Here is a 19,142-nt window from a genome sequence, read left to right on the forward strand (position 1 = left end):
AATATTTAGAATAATTGAATACATTCATTAATTATGTATGCCCAAATCACTGTATATATATGTATTTTGTGTGTGTGTGTATACAAATATATATATATATGTATATATGTGCTCTTGCAATGCAGGAGACACAGGAGACATGGGTTCCATCCCTGGGTCGGGAAGATCCCCTGACAAAGGAAGATGGCAGCCCATCCCAGTGTTCTTGCCTGGGAAATCCCATGGACAGAGGAGCCTGGCGGGCTATAGTCCACAGGGTTGCAAAGAGTCAGACACGACTGAGCACTAAGCATACTTAGAAAACACAGACACACACGCATTAGTGGTTAAAACACACTGGTTTCTGGTCTAATTGTATGTACCAGTCTCCCTTACCAATGCAATTCATTTCTGTTTTTTAACAGCCTGAGGTAGAGATGGTTCCCCTCTTAATTCTTGACATTAATGATGAAACCCACATGTCTTTCCTTGAGTTCCCTGTTTCTCTTCCATTCCACACATTGGTTCAAGTTATGTCTGTTTAAAATACTCTTGGCTACGTTTGATTTATCACATGGAGTGAAAATCTGGAGTAAAATTGGATCGATGATTTTGGAAAGCAGAGCTGATTTCAGAAATAAAATCATTCTTCAAGCCATTGTCTGTAAGGAGGATCAGGTCAGAGTCTGAGAGCCATAGAACCCGTTCTCACCTCTGAGCTGAAAGGCCCCGTTTCTGGTGAGTCTCTGAGCTGTGAGCTGTGCTGGGAAGGCCTCGCCCTGGTGTCCTCTTTGACAGTTTTGGGAAGTAGAGGAATTGTACTGAAAGCCCAGAAACCATTTGTTCATTAACCTCCAACAAAACCTTCAGGACAAAAAACACGGGGCACCGCCCCGTTGGCTCGAAGTGACTGGTTCTCTGCCCGCTTTTCTGTATTAATGACAATTTGTCAAACACTGTGATTCCAGTTAACTCTGTTCAACACATGTGAACAGGAATCCTGATCTCATACAAAAAAATGAAGCTGATCTTGGGTTGTTCTGGGCTCTGGGTGCATTGAGCTTGGAGAAGCTGGCTTTCAGAAGCCCTCTGTCTTTGTTTTCACAGGATGTGTGAGACTGGTGAAGGGCTGTTTGTCTTTCAAACGCGAGATGGGGAGGCCATCTACCAGAAGGTCCACTCGGCTGCTCTGGCCATAGCGGAGCAGCACGAGCGCCTGCTGCAGAGCGTGAAGAGCTCCATGGTACGTCTGGGGGCCCTTTCTTACAAGCGCTGTGCACACCGTGGCAGAATGCTCTTGCAGTCTCTGTGCTGAAAATATGGTCAGTGTTTTGGGGGGCAGATGCTTTCCTCCTATACTCAGCAGTGTGTTACTCGGATGACACGCATCCTTGGAAAGCTCCAGAAAGTCACTTGGGAGCAGAAGAAGCATCAGCCCGCTTGTCATCTGCCTGCACACTGCTTACCTCCCTTGTAACGTGTGCTTAATCAGTGCCTTCCTGCAGCAGAATGCTGTCCACTGAGGGAATTATAAAAAGCAAGTATATTTTGTTCTCACTGGGAGACTGAGAAGTCTGAGATCAGGGTGCCGGCGGATTCTCTGGGGACACTTCCTGGTTTGTAACTGGCTGTCTTTTTACTGTGTCGCAAATGGCAGAAGGGGTGAGGGATCTCTCTGGGTTCTCTCTTGTAAGAACGCTAATACCGTTCATGGGGGCTCTGCCCTCATGACCTGGCCCCTGCCATATGCCTGACTGTCTGATAACATCACTTGGGGGCTAAGGTTTGAACATAACAGTTTGGGGTTGGGGACACAATATTCAGTCCATTGCAGTCTCTCTCTCTCTATAAAAATCCATTTCGCGTATGTATGGACATCTATAGACACAACTCCATGGGTTATCTACCTCTGAAAGTGAAAGTCGATCAGTTGTGTCCGACTCTTTGCGACCCCATGGTCTATACAGTCTGTGGAATTCTCTAGGCCAGAACACTGGCGTGGGTAACCGTTCCCTTCTCCAGGGGATCTTCCCAACCCAGGGATGAAACCCAGGTCTCCTGCGTTGCAGGTAGATTCTTTACCAACTGAGCTATCAGGGAAGCCCATATATACTTACAAGTGTAACAGAAGTTGTCATTTCAAAGGTCAGCAGTGGTCAGAGAAAAAATGTAAGTGAGAGAAGAGAGCTGAGAGGAAACGGGTCAAATACCAAAAACTCACGACCAGACAGCTGTTGACGTGAGATCATGGTTTCTGTGTAGGAGAGTTCTTGATTTTTTTTTTCCAGGTAAATCAAGACTTTGAGTCTGTATAGTATCTTCCAGTTTATAAGTGTTGGAAGTTAATTTCAGCTAAAACCAACAACAAAAATCAGTAATACTTTGTAGGACAAAGGAAACCTATTTGTAAGATTTCATTCTGCCCACAGCGTGTGTTTGCTGTCTCTAGGGGGTAAACCTTCATAGTCATCAGTGTGCAGAGACAGCAGGGACTGTGCCTCGTATGGGGAATTGTGAGTCATGAGTTTCTTCTTTAGGAACAGTAAATTTACAAAATCTGAAATGAATGTGCAGCAGTTAAATAATGCAACTCATGAATTGTGACTGCAAACACAAGAATAGAGAGTCACATCTGGGAAAGAAATCTGCAGAACCAAAAGGAACTAGGTTGGCATAGGAAGGTCAGGGCAATTTGAAAAGTCTGTGATTTAACCGTGTGGGTGGTTGGATTTAAAGAGGGGAAAAGCATGCCAGTAATACGATCTGTCCCAAAGCAGCCAGGGATTATTCCCAAATGACTTATGCGTGCCGTGTTGTGGGATTTTAGAGCTAGGATCAGCAAATCTTTAATACAGGCTGAGACAGTAATATTTCAGGCTTTCTGGATGAAGATGGTCCCTGCTGCAGCTCTTTAGCTCTGCCGTGGGAGAGCAACTGCAAGCATAGGTCATGTGGATTCAAATGGACATGGCTGTGTTCCGAGGGAAACTTATATTAACGGACAATGAAATTCAAATTTCACTTGATTTTCACATATCATGAAATATTCTTCTGATTTCCCCCTCAACCATGTAGAAATGTTCCTTCTGAACTAACAGAGTCTTGGCATCCATTTTCCATATTCTTCCCAATTTTGGATATTGCAGTAGAGGTGGATAAATGGATGGGTGGATGGACAGAAAGAAAAAGGAAGAAGGAAGAAAAGAAAGAAAAGAAGGAAGAATTCAAGTCATTTTGAACTTACAGGGCAATGTGTCACTGCAGTAGAACTGTGAGCTACTCGAGATGCCTTTAAATGTCTGAAGAAGGTTTTTTTTTAAGATTACCTTTTTGTAAAGCCATCAATTAGCATAAATCTGTCTGTACTTGAAAGGGAAGTTCTGCACTCACATGTGTTTCCATTTATAACTGCCTCATTACTTGCACTAAAAATTAATCAGGAATATGAGTAATTCGTTCAGATCATCCCTTTGCAAATTTAACTGTAATATAATGTTGTTTGCTCTTAATTTGCTGTATGCTTAACAAGCTCTATGAAATGAATGTGATTTTAAAAGTAAAAACATCCTGTTTTTAAATGGAAGTGAGTAAACTTCAAAATGGGATCTGAATCTCAAGGGAGTTAAAACTGGGGATTGCAGAATGCTTAAAAATCAACATCCTTGAATCGATCTCTGATTAGGGGAGAAAAGAGATACTATGCTAAAATGAAACGAGATGATACGGTAACACTTCAGTTAGTCTTGCATTTTCTGGTCACTGGGAGAGGGGCCGCAGATTGGGTTTATTTTGACTAGGAATTGCCATTATGCCACTATTGGCTGGCATCTCTGAGATAGTCAAGGTCACAAATGGAGAAAGACGGCGAAGCTAATCTCATCAGGCGGCCCTAACCCTAAATCTAAACGACAGTTTGCTGCTGCTGTGGTAAAACTCCCAAGACAGAATGCTTTGCCCATGACAGTTTGAAATTGCAGCCTTGTGTGAATGGTTTGAATCAGACTTATGACCCTAAATCCCAGAAGTCATAAAGAAGAGACATGTAAGTCAGATAATAATGATTATTTTTATTTTATTATCATTACTTATTACTGTGATAGTCTGAATGATGACTCCCTGAGGATCTTCCACATCTTAATTCCTAGAGCCTTTGAGCATTATCTTCTATGGCAAAAGGGACTTTGCAGTTGTGATGCAGTTAAAGCTCCTGAGATGGAGAGATTGTGCAGGATTATTCCAGTGGGCCTGGTGTCATCACAAGGTCCCCATAAGAAGGAAACAAGAGGAGTCGGAGTCGGACCAAAATGACGTGGCTGTGAAAGCCGAGGCACAGAGAGATGTTTGAAGAGTCTGCCCTGATGGTTATGGAGACAGAGGAGCTGGGACCCAAAGGTTGTCGTGACCTCTAGAAATTAGATAAGGAAGGCAATGGACACTCCTCTGGAACCTCCAAAGTGACCAGGACAGCAGACACCGCGAGTTTACCCCAGTGAGTCTTGTTTCGGACTTCCAGCCTCTAGATCCATATAGGGATATGTCTGTGTTATTTTAATCCCAAGTTGTTACAATAGCCAGAGGTAGCCAATACAATTACAATTGTATTAGTTACAATTGTAACGCAATTATTAAAATTATAATAATGTATGCAATTTTATACAATTACAATTTTATTAGTTACAGTTATAGTCACTGATGTTTAGTGTGTCCAGCTCTTTGCAGCCCATGACTGCAGCAGGCCAGGCTTCCCTGTCCTTCCCCATCTCCTGGAGTTTGCTCAAACTCATGTCCATTGAGTCAGTGATGCCATCCAACCATCTCATCCTCTTTTGCTCCTTGCTCCTCTTGCCCTCCATCTTTCCCAGCATCAGGGTCTTTTCCAGAGAGTCAGTTCTCCACATCAGGTGGCCAATGTGTTGGAGCTTCAGCTTCAGCGTTAGTCCTTCCAATGAATATTCAATCCAGGGTTGATTTCCTTTAGGATTGATTGGTTGATTCTCCTTGCTGTCCGAGGGACTCTCAAGAGTCTTCTCCAAAACCATAGTTGAAAAGCATCAAGTCTTTGGTGCTCAGCTTTCTTTATAGTCCAACTCTCACATCCCATACAAGACTACTGGAAAAACCATAGTTTCGACTTTATGGACCTTTGTTGGCAAAATGATGTCTCTGCTTTTTAATACGCTGTCTAGGTTTGTCATAGCTTTACTTTCAAAGAGTAAGTGTCTTTTACTTTCATGGCTGCGTTCACTGTCTGCAGTGGTTATGGAGCCCAAGAATTACAATTGGAATAATTACCATTATAACGTTATAATGATGAAAATGTGCTGTGTCTCTGCTCTGTAACAGACAGTAGTGTGTGGGCTTTGTGCGCACTTTCTGACCATCACAATGACCCTTTGATCAGAGGCCCAGTGCCCCAGCTTGGAAGTAGCAGGGCTCAGATTTGGAGCAGGTGTGCTGGGACAACCCCCACTTCACGCTTTTTCTCAAAATCAGGCATGTTTTCTTTGCCCTTCATGAGATCTGCTCACAGCCATTCAAAAAATTCCAAATTAATGGCTGACACTTAAAAGTTAAGATGTTTCACATAAAACTCAGATTTATGTATCATCAGGTCATGCAGCTTTTGGGTGGCAGGGGGTTTTCAGTTCTCTGAGGTCCCCGCCCTCCCCCTGGTGCCCTGGCAGGCGGCCCCTCTCTGTGCGTTTGCTCCCAGCACTGTGACCAGTTGAAGTCCTCCCTGAATCACTACATGTGTCCACTTTCTGCTGCTGGGTGACAAAGCCACGAACTCTGCACCCCAAAACAGCACACATTTATGACGTCATGGTCACCGTGGGTCGGGCGTATTGACGTGGCTCAGGTGGGCCTCAGCTTCAGATTCTCACAAGGCTGTGCTGCACCAGGCCAGGGGTCCCCAGCCTGCGGGATCTCATGCCGGCTGGTCTGCAGTGGAACGGATGCAATGATAACAGCAACAGCTTGCGCAGTAGATGTGGTGCACCTCGATCACGCTCCCCTGTCCACGGAGAGAGTGTCCTCCACGAAACCCGGCCTGGTGCCACAAGGTGGGGGCCACAGAAGCTTAGATGGGGGCGGGACCCACTCACAAGCTCACGGTGGTTATTGGTGCAAGTTAATTCCTTGGGGCTGAGGATTTAAGAGCCCTGGTTTCCTGCTAGCTGGTGGATGATGGCCACCCTAGCTCCCAAAGGCTGCCCTCTGTTTCTTGCCATCTTCCCACTTGTTTCATCAAAGCCAGCAAAAAAGACTTTCCTTCACAATGAGGGCCACGATCCTCTGCGTCCCTGTCGTGGTCGTGACATCCATCACCCCATCATAGGCTGTTGGTTGGAAGTGAGTCACAAGAGCTTCCAAAGGTCGAGGCAGGGGACCCCACAAGAATGTGCACACTTGGAGAGGAGACTGGGGGCCCCTTACTGACTCCACACGGACGTCACCAGAGGGTCGACACCAAAACCAGACTAATGATGTTCTTTGCAGCCAAAGATGGAGAAGCTCTACACAGTCAGCAAAAACAAGACTGGGAGCTGACTGCGGCTCAGATCATGAACTCCTTATTGCCAAATTCAGACTTAAATTGAAGAAAGTAGGGAAAACCACTAGACTATTCAAGTATGACCTAAATCAAGTCCCTTACGATTATACAGTAAGTGAGAAATAGATTTAAGGGACTAGATCTGATAGATAGAGTGCCTGGTGAACTATGGACGGAGGTTTGTGACATTGTACAGGAGACAGGGATCAAGACCATCCCCAAGAAAAAGAAATGCAAGAAAGCGAAATGACTGTCTGAGGAGGCCTTACAAGTAGCTGTGAAAAGACGGGAAGCGAAAAGCAAAGGAGCAAAGGAAAGATATACCCATTTGAATGAAGAGTTCCAAAGAATAGTAAGGAGAGATAAGAAAGCCTTCCTCAGCAATCAATGCAAAGAAGTAGAGGAAAACAATAGAATGGGAAAGACTAGAGATCTCATCAAGAAAATTAGAGATACCAAGGGAACATTTCATGCAAAGATGAGCTCAATAAAGGACAGAACAGACAATATTAAGAAGAGGTGGCAAGAATACACAGAAGAACTGTACAAAAACGATCTTCACAACCCAGATAATCATGATGGTGTGATCACTCACCTAGAGCCAGACATCCTGGAATGTGAAGTCAAGTGGGCCTTAGAAAGCATCACTATGAACAAAGCTAGTGGAGGTGATGGAATTCCAATTGAGCTATTTCAAATCCTAAAAGATGATGCTGTGAAAGTGCTGCACTCAATATACCAGCAAATTTGGAAAACTCAGCAGTGGCCACAGGACTGGAAAAGGTCAGTTTTCATTCCAATCCCAAAGAAAGGCAATGCCAAAGAATGCTCAAACTACCACATAATTGTACTCATCTTACACGCTAGTAAAGTAATGCTCAAAATTCTCCAAGCCAGGCTTCAGCAATACGTGAACCATGGACTTCCAGATGTCCAAGCTGGTTTTAGAAAAGGCAGAGGAACCGGAGATCAAATCGTGAACATCCACTGTATCATTGAAAAAGCAAGAGAGTTCCAGAAAAATATCTACTTCTGCTTTATTGACTATGTGAAAGCTTTTGACTGTGTGGATCACAATAAACTGGAAAATTCCGAAAGAGATAGGAATACCAGACCACCTGACCTGCCTCTTGAGAAATCTATATGCAGGTCAGGAAGCAACAGTTAGAACTGGACATGGAACAATATACTGGTTCCAAATAGGAAAAGGAGTACGTCAAGGCTGTATATTGTCACCCTGCTTATTTAACTTAAATGCAGAGTACATCATTGCCGGGGACCAGCCCCGGCTGATCCAGGGTATTCGAAGCGGGGACGGCGTCGGCGAGGTGGCACATCATGTGAAATGCCAGCCTGGATAAAGCACAAGTTAGAATCAAGATTGCTGGGAGAAATGTCAGTAACCTCAGATATGCAGATGACACCACCCTTATGGCAGAAAGTGAAGAGGAACTAAAGATGATGAAAGTGAAAGAGGGGAGTGAAAAAGTTGGCTTAAAGCTCAGCATTCAGAAAACGAAGATCATGGCATCTGGTCCCATCACTTCATGGGAAATAGATGGGGAAACAGTGGAAACAGTGTCAGACTTTATTTTTTTGGGCTCCAAAATCACTGCAGATGGTGACTGCAGCCATGAAATTAAAAGGCGCTTACTCCTTGGAAGGAAAGTTATGACCAACCTAGACAGCATATTAAAAAGCAGAGACATGACTTTGCCAACAAAGGTCCATCTAATCAAGGCTATGGTTTTTCCAGTGGTCATGTATGGATGTGAGAGTTGGACTGTGAAGAAAGCTGAGTGCCGAAGAATTGATGCTTTTGAACTGTGGTGTTGGAGGAGTCTTGAGAGTCCCTTGGACTGCAAGGAGATCCAACCAGTTGGATCCAATCTGATCCAACCAGATCCTAAAGGAGATCAGTCCTGGGTGTTCATTGGAAGGACTGATGTTGAAGCTGCAACTCCAGTACTTTGGCCACCTGATGAGAAGAGCTAACTCATTGGAAAAGACCCTGATGCTGGGAGGGATTGGGGGCAGGAGGAGAAGGGGACGACAGAGGATGAGATGGTTGAATGGCATCACGGATTCAATGGACTTGGGTTTGGGTGGACTCTGGGAGTTGGTGATGGACAGGAAGGCCTGGCGTGCTGTAATTCATGGGGTTGCAAAGAGTTGGACACGACTGAGTGACTGAACTGAATTGAATTTACTGTCTGTGTCCACAGCATGCAGACTTCTGGAGTAACATCTATTTAGTGTTCCCTGATTTATCGTGTTTTGCTAATACTATTTATTTATGAAAGAAAGAAAGAAAGTGAAGTCGCTCAGTCGTGTCCGACTTTTTGTGACCCCATGGACTGCAGTCTACCAGACTCCTCCGTCCCTGGGGTTCTCCAGGCCAGAATACTGGAGTGGGTTGCCATTTCCTTCTCCAGGGGATCTTCCAGACCCAGGGATCGAACCCAGGTCTCCCACATTGCAGGCAGACGCTTTAACCTCTGAGCCACCATTTATGAAGCATCTGCTAAATGCCAGGCTCTTTAGTAACAGCAGCTGTACCACTTGTCAAGCTGGACACTTTACTGACCTTTTCTCTGTAATCAGGATAGAGTCTCGGTGAGGTAGATTCAGTCATTCATTCTCATTCATTTGTTCGTTCACGATGTTTACTGAGGGGGTTATCTGCTTTGGGGCTTCCCCGGTGGCTCTGTGGTAAAGAATCAGCCTGCCAATGTAGGCGACATAGTTTTGATCCCTGGGTCGGGAAGTTCCCTGGACAAGGAAATGGCCACCCACTCTGGTATTATTGCCTGGAAAATCCCATGGACAGAGGAGCCTAGTGGTCCACAGTCCTTGGGATCGATAAAGAGCCAGACACGACTTAGCAACTACAGCAACAACAGCCTGCTGTTATGTGCGCTAGGATATAGTGGTAATCGACAGGTAAAGCCCGTGATCCCACGGGTCTTATTATTCAAGGGAGGATTATTCATGACCCTTGACCCGGAAGGAATCTGTCCAGATGCTATAGGTGAGAAAACAGATGCTCGCAGTGGTGAGGTCACTTGCCTGCAGCTATGGAGCTCATTGCTGCTGGAGCCAGGAATGCATGATCTTCTTTGTGGTTCCTTTTTAAATTTCTTGTTTGATATTGGAGTCTAGCTGATTAGCAATGTCGTGATACTCTCAGGTGGGCAGCAGAGTGACTCAGCCACACACACACGCATCCATTCTCCCAGACCAGGTGAGAGGGGAGTTTGTGTGGTTCTTAAACCTCTGCCTGCAGCCACAATGCCTTACTCTCCAGAGGGTTTTAAAGCCCTTCTGTTTCTCTTATATCCACGCCGTCTTAGCATTTTCAGACTACCCTGAATGTCAGAGTGCCTTTCAGAAATGCGTATCAACTTAGAGTACATCTTAAAAAAATCACTGTTACAGCAAACCCGGTTTCTTTTGCTATTTCCAGCACCAGAGAGCCATCGTGTTTCTCATGACTCTCCCCGCTCTGCTTGTGAATCCAGCGTGCTCTGATTCACTCTAAGGATGGCGCGGAGGAGGGTGGGTGGTTCGGGGAGGACTGACCGGTGATGAGATGGGGCGGCTGGAGCTGTTTGCTCGAGAGCCGGCAGCTGTCTCGCTGGAGTGGCGACAGGAAGACTCCGTGGGGACACTTCGGGACTTCCCTGAACAGCCGGCTATTTTTGCCACCTTGGAGATCAGTGCTGTGAGAGTCTAATTTTGGAGCAAGGAGTGGCAGTGTGTGGGAGGTCCCTCATTCCTCGACCCGGCCTGTCATCTTTAGAATTTCCTTCTAGGCAAGAGGGACAGGGTGGAGTGCGGTGGTGATCTGGCGGCTCCCTGTGCGGCTGTAGGTTTGGCCTCCCCTGGGGGTGACTTTGAGGCCCCGTCTCCCCCTTCCTCTGCAGCCCTGACTGTGCCCCCAGGCTTCCGAGTTTAATCCCAGCTGTTTCTGTGTTCCCTCTTTTTTCATTTGCTTGTTTAACTGATAGATTTATTTCCACCTTTGGGTTTGCAAATAAAATTTGATAATGAATTTGTAGAATTCAAGTGGAACTGTGTTACAGTTCTGCAAACCAAAGTAACTTATATTCAGCCTCATTTAAAAAATTATAGTCCGCACATTAAAAAAAAAAAATAACAGAAGACATCAAAGAAAGCATAGAATCAACTTCACTGCTTCTCAGACTAAAAGACCCTTACCTGCTGGGATTTTTATGTGTATGAACACCCTTTTCACAACTTTGTCCCCATCCTTCTAGCCACAGAAAAAATTAGTTTTTGCCTCTTTTTGTGTTTATAGACTCTGGTTAATTGGGTTAACTTACAGATTCTTTTTTTTTAATTTATTTTAGCATACTACTTAAAGTGGTTATCAATTTTTTCCATTCCTAAAATAAATCCTTTTTATATCCTGGTAATATTAATTATAGCTCAAAAATATTTTATCAAACACCAATCTACTGCTTGCAAAGTAGATCTTATAGAGGACATAAATAGTGAAAAAATCTTTTGCATCTTTAAAGAAGCTTGGATTTAGATTAGTTATGAATTTAAACCCTTGAAAACATGCAACAGTATAATCCTGTGATTCAATTTGCTCTAGTCCCTTCAGAGGGCAGTTTGTCCCTCTGATCAGGATTAAACTGACCAGAATTGGATTCAGGGACTCCCCGGTGGCCCAGTGGTTAAGACTCCATGCGTCCACTGGAGGGGTCACAGGGTCAGTCACCGGTCCTGGACGTTCCACACGCCATGAGGTGCAGCCAAAACCATGAGAACTTCAGGCGTCTCTTTAGTCAGCAGCAGTACTTCCAGGACTTTGCTCTGAAACCGCACCAGCAGAAGCACAGATGACGTGGCACAGCTAGAGGGAGTCACACCTGTTTCCTGACTTCCCTCTGTTGACCACGTTCGCTGAGCCCTGCTGTCCACGAGGTGCTGGGGACGTGATCAGAGAAGATGGGGCTCCCACTCTTGGGACCTGGTGTGTGAGTAACAGAAGTGTCACCCCAGCGGGAGCCTGGGCACGCTGTGGGGCGTGGTGTCAACAGGAGCTCAGTGAGGCCGCTGAGCAGTCACGGGTGGTGACCCTGTGCGTGTGAAGCACACGGATGAGCAAGGCAGGGCAGCGGCAGAGTGGACACACTCGTTCTCACCCTCACCCTCACACGTGCTCTGTGAGCCCTGGGAGTAAGCTTGTGGCGGGAGACTAACATCCGGGCTGTGTTGGTTACCTTTGGCGAGCGGGACTGTGACTCGAGGGTCTGGGAGGGGGCTTTAATATCAGTATTTCACTGTATGTTTTTCTCTGACATTAATTTTTTTTAACTAGCTACATAATTTTTAGAAGTTTATTCACTTCCGGCTCTGCTGGCTCTGTTGCCACGTGGGCTTTGTCTCTACTTGCGGCGAATGGGGGCGGCTCTGCGTGTGGTGTGGGGGCTTCTTTGCAGAGCGCAGTCTCTAGGACACGTGGGCTCCAGTAGTTGCAACTCCCAGGTTCTAGGCACAAGCTCAACAGCTGTGACAGCCGGGCTTAGTTGCTCCTCGGCTCGGGGGATCTTCCTGGATCAGGGATCGAACCCATGTCTCCTGCATTGGCAGGAGGGGGCTTTATCACTGAGCCACCAAGGTAGCACCCACAATTATTTTATAGAAACGGTAGCTGAACTTTTGGCCTGGGCAGACTGAGCTGATACACCGGTGAGAAAGAGGAAGAGCTTTCCCACTTAAATGTGTAGCAGAGCATGGTAAGAAAGAACGGGTTTTGAAAGCTTGGCAGGAACGTTTTCAGGTGCTAGAAATGTGGTCTCCATCAAGGGATAAGATGATCTTTGTGGAGAAGTTTGTGCCTGAGCTGAGTTTTCGGATGAACCAGAGGTAGCTATGAGCTACCACTGCTGGTGATGGTGACTCCGACATTCACTGAGAAGTTACTTTGTGCCAGGAACTCTGCCGAGCACTAGACATGTATTAACATCTTATCTTGACTCTTTAGCTTGGCTGCACTGACGGTGGGTACTGTCATCCCATTTTTATAGGTAAGGAGTCTGAAGCCTGGACATGCAGATTGAAATAATGGTGCCAAGATTTAAACCCAGGAGTTGCTAGCTCCAGTATCTGCAGGTTAGCTACTGGGCTCTTCTTAGCGAAAATTAATTTTTTTTTCCTCTGAATTCATTTATTTAAAGATCAGATCAGATCAGTCACTCAGTCGTGTCCGACTCTTTGCGACCCCATAGAATGCAGCTATTTGAAATCATGGAACACAGTATCAACCGAGAATAAAGTTGTGGAATTGAATTGTTATATTTCATTATATTAATAAATATATCAAAGGAGCAAATGTAGCTTTTAAGATTTATTAAGTTACTAATAGCACAAGTAACTAAGAGTTTCTAAGTTAAGAGTGATATTCTTGATTTTCAAGTTGAAAGATGATAATGATATTTCAACTCTATGGCGGCAAATGCAGAAGCGTGTTTTGAGCTGTATAGTGTATGTAACAGAGAAGGTGATGGCACCCACTCCAGTGCTCCTGCCTGGAGAATCCCAGGGATGGGGGAGCCTGGTGGGCTGCAGTCCATGGGGTCACTGAGGGTCGGACATGACTGAGCGACTTCACTTTCACTTTTCACTTTCATACATTGGAGAAGGAAATGGCAACCCACTCCAGTGTTCTTGCCTGGAGAATCCCAGGGACGGGGGAGCCCTGGTGGGCTGCCGTCTATGGGGTCGCACAGAGTCAGACACGACTGAAGTGACTTAGCAGCAGTGTATGTAAGGTGCCAGGCACTGGCGGCTGAGTGGGAAAGGATCTGCCGGCCCACGTGGGAGATGCATGTTCGATCCTTGGGTCAGGAAGAGCCCCTGGAGAAGGAAATGGCCACACACTCCAGTGCTCTTGTCTGGGAAATCCCGTGGACAGAGGAGCTTGGTGGGCTGCAGTCCATGGGGTCACAAAGAGTCAGACACGGTTTAGTGACTAGACAACAGCAGTATGTAAGGTATCGGCACAGACGGCATTTTTAAAAGACTGACTTAGTTCCCTGTGTTTAAAGTGGAAGATTTCACATAAAACACACAGTCTGTCTTTCGAGAAAACGAGACTGTCTGGCATCGCTGTGCCTGCTGGAGTCAAAGTTGCATAGCAGCTCTCATTTTCAGATGCTGACTGCTCTTCCGTTTTCTTTTTTTTAAATTTTATTAATTTATTTTATTTCTGGCTGTGCTGGGTCTTCATTGCTGCGTGGGCTTTTCTCTTGCTGTGGCAAGTGGGGGCTGTCCTTTGCATGCTTGGGTTTCTCACTGTGTTGGCTTCTCTTGCTGCAGAGCACAGGCTCTAGGCATGTGGGCTTCAGTAATTGCGGCACACGGGCTCCGTGGTCAAGGCATGTGAGCTCCAGAGCCCAGGCTAGAGCCTGTGGCACATGGGCTTGGTGGTCATGGCACGCAGGATCTAGAGCCTGTGGCATGCGGGCTCGGTGGTCACGGCATGCGGGATCTAGAGCCTGTGGCATGCGGGCTCGGTGGTCATGGCACGTGGGATCTTCCTGGACCAGGGATTGAACCTGTGTCTCCTTGATTGGCAGGCAGATTCTTCACACTTTGGTTTTTTGTAGTCCTGTCTTTTCTGGTCTCAATAACCAGGCTCTGGGCCTCTGGAGGGGAGGGGACAAGGCCCTCTGTGTCGCCATCGTCCTGGGGCTTGGCACAGGGTTCACTGAAGTTTTGCTGAATGAACAAAAGAGTGTCAAATAGACGATTTTATGAGCACAGAGAAAAAAATCGAAGCCAGAATCCCAAATCCCGTCTCCCCTCCAACGCCAAAACATGGCCAGGCTCCAAGTGAGTCTGCTCTGAGAGGCTGCTGGAAACAGTCCCAGAGGTTATCAGTTTCCCTGCACAGGTTGGGAGAGAGTTTCCTCAGCAAGGAGGCATAAAACGTTACTCTATTTTATGCGCACGGCCGAGAATTCAGACGGCTCTGAGAAAACGGAGGCAAATCACTTTCTTTCCGTGAAAATAACCGTTAGAGCGCATCTGGAGCTCACCAAAATGCTGGATTTGGAAACTTGGCCCCAAACGCTGGATCCCACTAACGGTCTCTTTTATCAAAGCCGCAGGCGACTGTGCGGGCATTCTCAGCTGGAGCTCTGCTCGCCAAGTGGTGTCACGGCTGCATTTTCCCTCCGCAATGTTCTTCTCTTGCTCACTTTTCTTCTGTCTCCCTCTCTTCTCTAACGTTCGAGGAGTAAGCCTCTGTCCACGCTCTTTCCTTCACAGTCAGTCATATTCTGTGATGTCTCAGTAGCATTTCGATGGTGGGAATATCCTCAATTTTGCTCCAAGAATTAGAACAAGGGCAAGAGCTGGAGAAAGCAGAGACAGCTCTTTGAGTGGTTCCTGCCAAACACCCGGCAGAGCTGGTCAGGGCTTGGCGGTCCCGGGGAGCAGCTTTCATCAGAAAGCCCGGGATGACCACCTGTCCTGTAGACAGTCGACTTGGACCTGAGAGAAGCGCCCTGGGAGAGCGGGGCTCCAGGGGCCGGCAGAGCCCCTGCAAGCTTCTGTCCCTCAAGCCCCCGGGGCCTTCCCAATGCCCTGCGCCTCCTCCGGACAGCTGTCGTCTCTCTGAGCTCTGGAGCTTTCATTTCCATAGTAAAATGTGTTTCCAAACTTCAGTGAACGGGATATGAGCCCGTCCCTTAAGGTTTCCATGACATCCTCGGCGCTTTCTCAGGAAATGCACAGGATTCCGCTGTGGACCTCGGCTCTGGAGGAGAAGGCCAGGTCTCATGTCCTCCCCACCCCCCGGGTCGTCACAGAGCCCAGGCTGAGCTCCGCGTGCTGGGCAGCGGTGTCGCGCTAGCTGCCTGTTTTACACCTGGGAGTGTTTATATGTCGGTTCTACTCTCCCATTTCATCCCATCTAAAATTTTTTAAAAAGAGCCTCTTGGGATAAAGCAGAACCTCTTAGCAGCCTGCTGGGGTGGAGGTGGGGCTGGGCTCCTCCTGGAGAGCCGTCCTCTCTGGACACATTGTTTTCGTGGGAACCATGAGCCAGAGAACTGAACGCTGTTCAGCAGGTGGAAAAGCAAAACACAGCACGACCCTGACTGAGCCAGAGAGGCTGAGGCTGTGACTGAGGGGCGGCGGGAGCGGTTCCTCATCTGCTGCCTGGGCCACACATTCAGCCAAGCCAGCCAGCGTGTCCATTGGCGACCCAGTCATTCAGCAGCTTTTACCAAGTGCCTGCTGCATGCTGTCGTACAGATCACGCCCTGTGCACTGTGTGTGAGCGCCCAGGAGGAGGCTTCTCCTCCAGGGAAGGAGAGCTCTGATTGCACGTGGGCCTGCTTTCTTCTTGGAGAAGGCAATGGCACCCCTCTCCAGTACTCCTGCCTGGAAAATCCCATGGATGGAGGAGCCTGGTGGGCTGCAGTCCATGGGGTCGCTAAGAGTCGGGCACGACTGAGCAACTTCACTTTCACTTTTCACTTTCATGCATTGGAGAAGGAAACGGCAATCCACTCCAGTGTTCTTGCCTGGAGAATCCCAGGGACGGCGGAGCCTGGTGGGCTGCCATCTATGGGGTCGCACAGAGTTGAACACGACTGAAGCAACTTAGCAGCAGCAGCAGCTGCCCTCCTCTGTTGAGAAAGCGGCGCCATTGTGTGAGCAGACAGTGATGGGATCCTAGCTGGGCTTTGAACTAGCTCCCTGGCCATTTGCTATACAAGGCGGAAGAGGCAGCCCACTGCGGCATTCTTGCCTGGAAAGGTCCGTGGGCAGAGGAGCCTGGCAGTTTGCAGTCCCTGGGCTCAGAGAGTCGGATGCGACTCAGCGAGTAAGCATGTGCACACACACCTGGGGAACAAAAGGTCTGTGTCTTATGTATTTTTAATTTCCAGCCCCCAGCAGAGTGAATGGCTATAAATGATACCCAGGGTATAGAAATGCATGCCGTGAGGGAGTGCATGAATCAAAGCGCCGAGGGCAGAATTCGCTGAAAGCGGTAAGGGGAGGCAGGGTGCAGGCAGGGGCCCATTCGGGAAAACCGCATTCGGAGGTTTCAACTCATGGAGGGACAGTTAAAGTTGGAATGAGCAGCTCCGTCTGTGGTGCTGCTTTATTTTGTTTTAATTTTCACAACTGTCCTTGGAGATGGGGGTTGGTTTTTGAATCCTATTTATCTTTACATAAGTACATGTATGGAAAATTTAAGTAACTGCAAAAATATGACCACATAGATGCTGTGTGCTGTTTCTGACTTTCCTTTTTATTATTAGTTAGCATGCCCCGCTCCCCTCTTCAGCAACTCCTGAACCGTAAAGGAGTGTCCTAACTTTTCCCTGCTTTCCTCTATACTCACGTCATGCTACGTAGAAATCTGTACAGACACCCGGAAGATTACATACACACTTAGATACCTACCCAAGATGGGAGTCTCTGGGGATCCTTGTTGGTTGTATAGAATCACAATCATTTTACACATTTAAAAAACTGCACGCTGGTTTTCTTACTCGGCAATAAATACTTCATGGGAATAGTTCAAAGTCATGTAGCATAGGTCTGACTTGGGTTGGCAAACCATGGCTGATGAGCACAATCTGGTCTGTGCCTGTTTTCATGAATACGGTTTTATTAGAACACGGCCGCCCCCCCTCCATTTTTATATTGTCACGGCTGCTTTTGCATGGAAACGAAGGAGGGGCTTCTTAGCCACCACAGAGACTGGATAACCTGCAGAGCCAAAGGCCGTTAATATCTGGCTTTGACAGAAGAGTTGGTCAGCTTTGGTTTCTTTCATTCTTTTTAATGGAATGCATTTTATTGGCAATATGATCAGGTCCATTTCACAGAGGGAAACAGAGGCTCCATGGCTCACAGTCAGCACGTGAGGAGCCAGGACGGGACCAGGAAGCCCAGGATGTGTGTCACCGGAAATGAAAGGCAGAAGGATGTTTGGAGGCTCCCGTAGGAGAGAGAGGGTGTCTAGGCCCAAGTGTGAGTGTGGTTGTGGTCTGGGTGGAGGTGAGAGGTGAGGGAGCAGGAGAGGGGGACCCTGGGGTAGTGGTTCCCACCTTCTTTGGGAAGCAGAGTCACCGAGAAGGCTCACCAAGCCCCGGGAGGGTGGGCTCCGCCTGCGGGTTCCTGAAGGTCTGGGTGATGCGCTGGGATCTGAGTGTCTAACAAGTTCTCAAGTGATGCTGACGCTGGCCCAGGGACCACACTTCGAGAACAATGACTCTAAAGTGAGAATTTGGCTCCTTGGTCCCTGGAAGAAATGACAGGGGAGCTAGAGAGTGCACAGTGTGTGACCGCGAGCTTTGATATCCTTTATACCCACAAAAACCCGCAGGCAGATTACATCAGTGATCATTCAGTGAACATGGGGCTGAGAACACAGGGGTCAGTACAGGCATAATTGCCTACCAGTCTTCACATGCATCTCAGCAGGATGTGTTCATGGGGTTTCATTGTTTCCGAAAGCAAGAACATGTGGTTATGCTCTTGCTGGAGAAAGCTGCCTCCTTTTAAGACCTCATTCCTCTGCTAGCAGGGGAGTGCACCTGTTCAACAGGTGGAGGAAAGATGGGTGTGAGAACTTCTCTGCGGACCTGTGTACACCTTGAGGACGATTTACCCCTTCTCATCAACCTGCAGTGATTACAGGACTTGCCCCACAATGAGTACAAAACTTGTTCAGCAGCATCTGCACCTCCGTTCCAGAGGGTTTGGTTACCAGCACTTAACATAGCAATTAGCATTTTAAGCAGCTTGTATTGATTAAATGAACGTGCTTTATCAAGCACAGAGAATCCCAAAGAATGCAACAAATGTATTTATCTCAATGAATTACTCCCAGCACGGAGGAGACATACAAGAGTTATTTGCTAGCACTTTATAAGGGTGTTTGATGTACCTGAGAAATATAGATGTATCAAGCTGGGTAAATAGAGCGCATGCTACGCAAATACACGCTTGATTTTTATGTCTTAAAAATATTGTCTAAGACTGTTGTTCTCTTGTAAAAGGGACATTTGATCTGGATTTTGTAGGAATAAACAACAATTTAAAGATTTTGTTCAAAACATGTTTACTGTTCATGAGGTATTTGGAGTACTTCTCTCTGGTTAGAGATTTTAAATTATGTTTAAGCTTTGTTGGGAGCTCTTTTCTAGTCTCCTTTCAGTTTCTCCTTGGTTTCAATTTCTAGTGTCATCTGGAGAGGATCAAGGGGGTTAGGGTTGGGGAGGAAAGGACCTATAAAATGACAGTGTGTGAAGTGGGAAGAGATTTCTTCCCTATAAGCTTGTTCTTACAGGAGTGGGGGCACTTAAACATCACTCAGTGCTTTATTCATAGTTTCAACATTCTTCAAACTAACACGTGGAATGGTATGCAGTGGAGGGTGGGAGCTGTGCTTTCTCTTGAGACTTCAAAAGCAGGCTTAAAAGATTTGATTCGTACGTGATAGAAAATGCAAATGGTACAAAAGGAGGCACCGTGTGCAGCCAACCTCTTTCCCACGCTTCATGCCTCTTAGGTCCCCAATTTACTTTCTTGGAAGTGAACACTT

General features: G+C 46.9%; 1 protein-coding gene across 1 annotated transcript in view; it reads left to right on the forward strand.

The window, feature by feature from the left end:
• The window catches only part of DOK5 (docking protein 5), a 150,747-nt gene that overhangs the window by 111,050 nt on the left and 20,555 nt on the right, over positions 1-19,142 (forward strand). Inside the window, exon 6 of the mRNA XM_061438013.1 lies at positions 1,087-1,222. Within this exon, the coding sequence (XP_061293997.1) occupies positions 1,087-1,222 (136 nt within the window). The remainder of the gene's footprint in view (positions 1-1,086; positions 1,223-19,142) is intronic.

The sequence above is a fragment of the Bos javanicus genome, chromosome 13, assembly GCF_032452875.1.
Source record: "Bos javanicus breed banteng chromosome 13, ARS-OSU_banteng_1.0, whole genome shotgun sequence".
Lineage (NCBI taxonomy): Eukaryota > Metazoa > Chordata > Mammalia > Artiodactyla > Bovidae > Bos > Bos javanicus.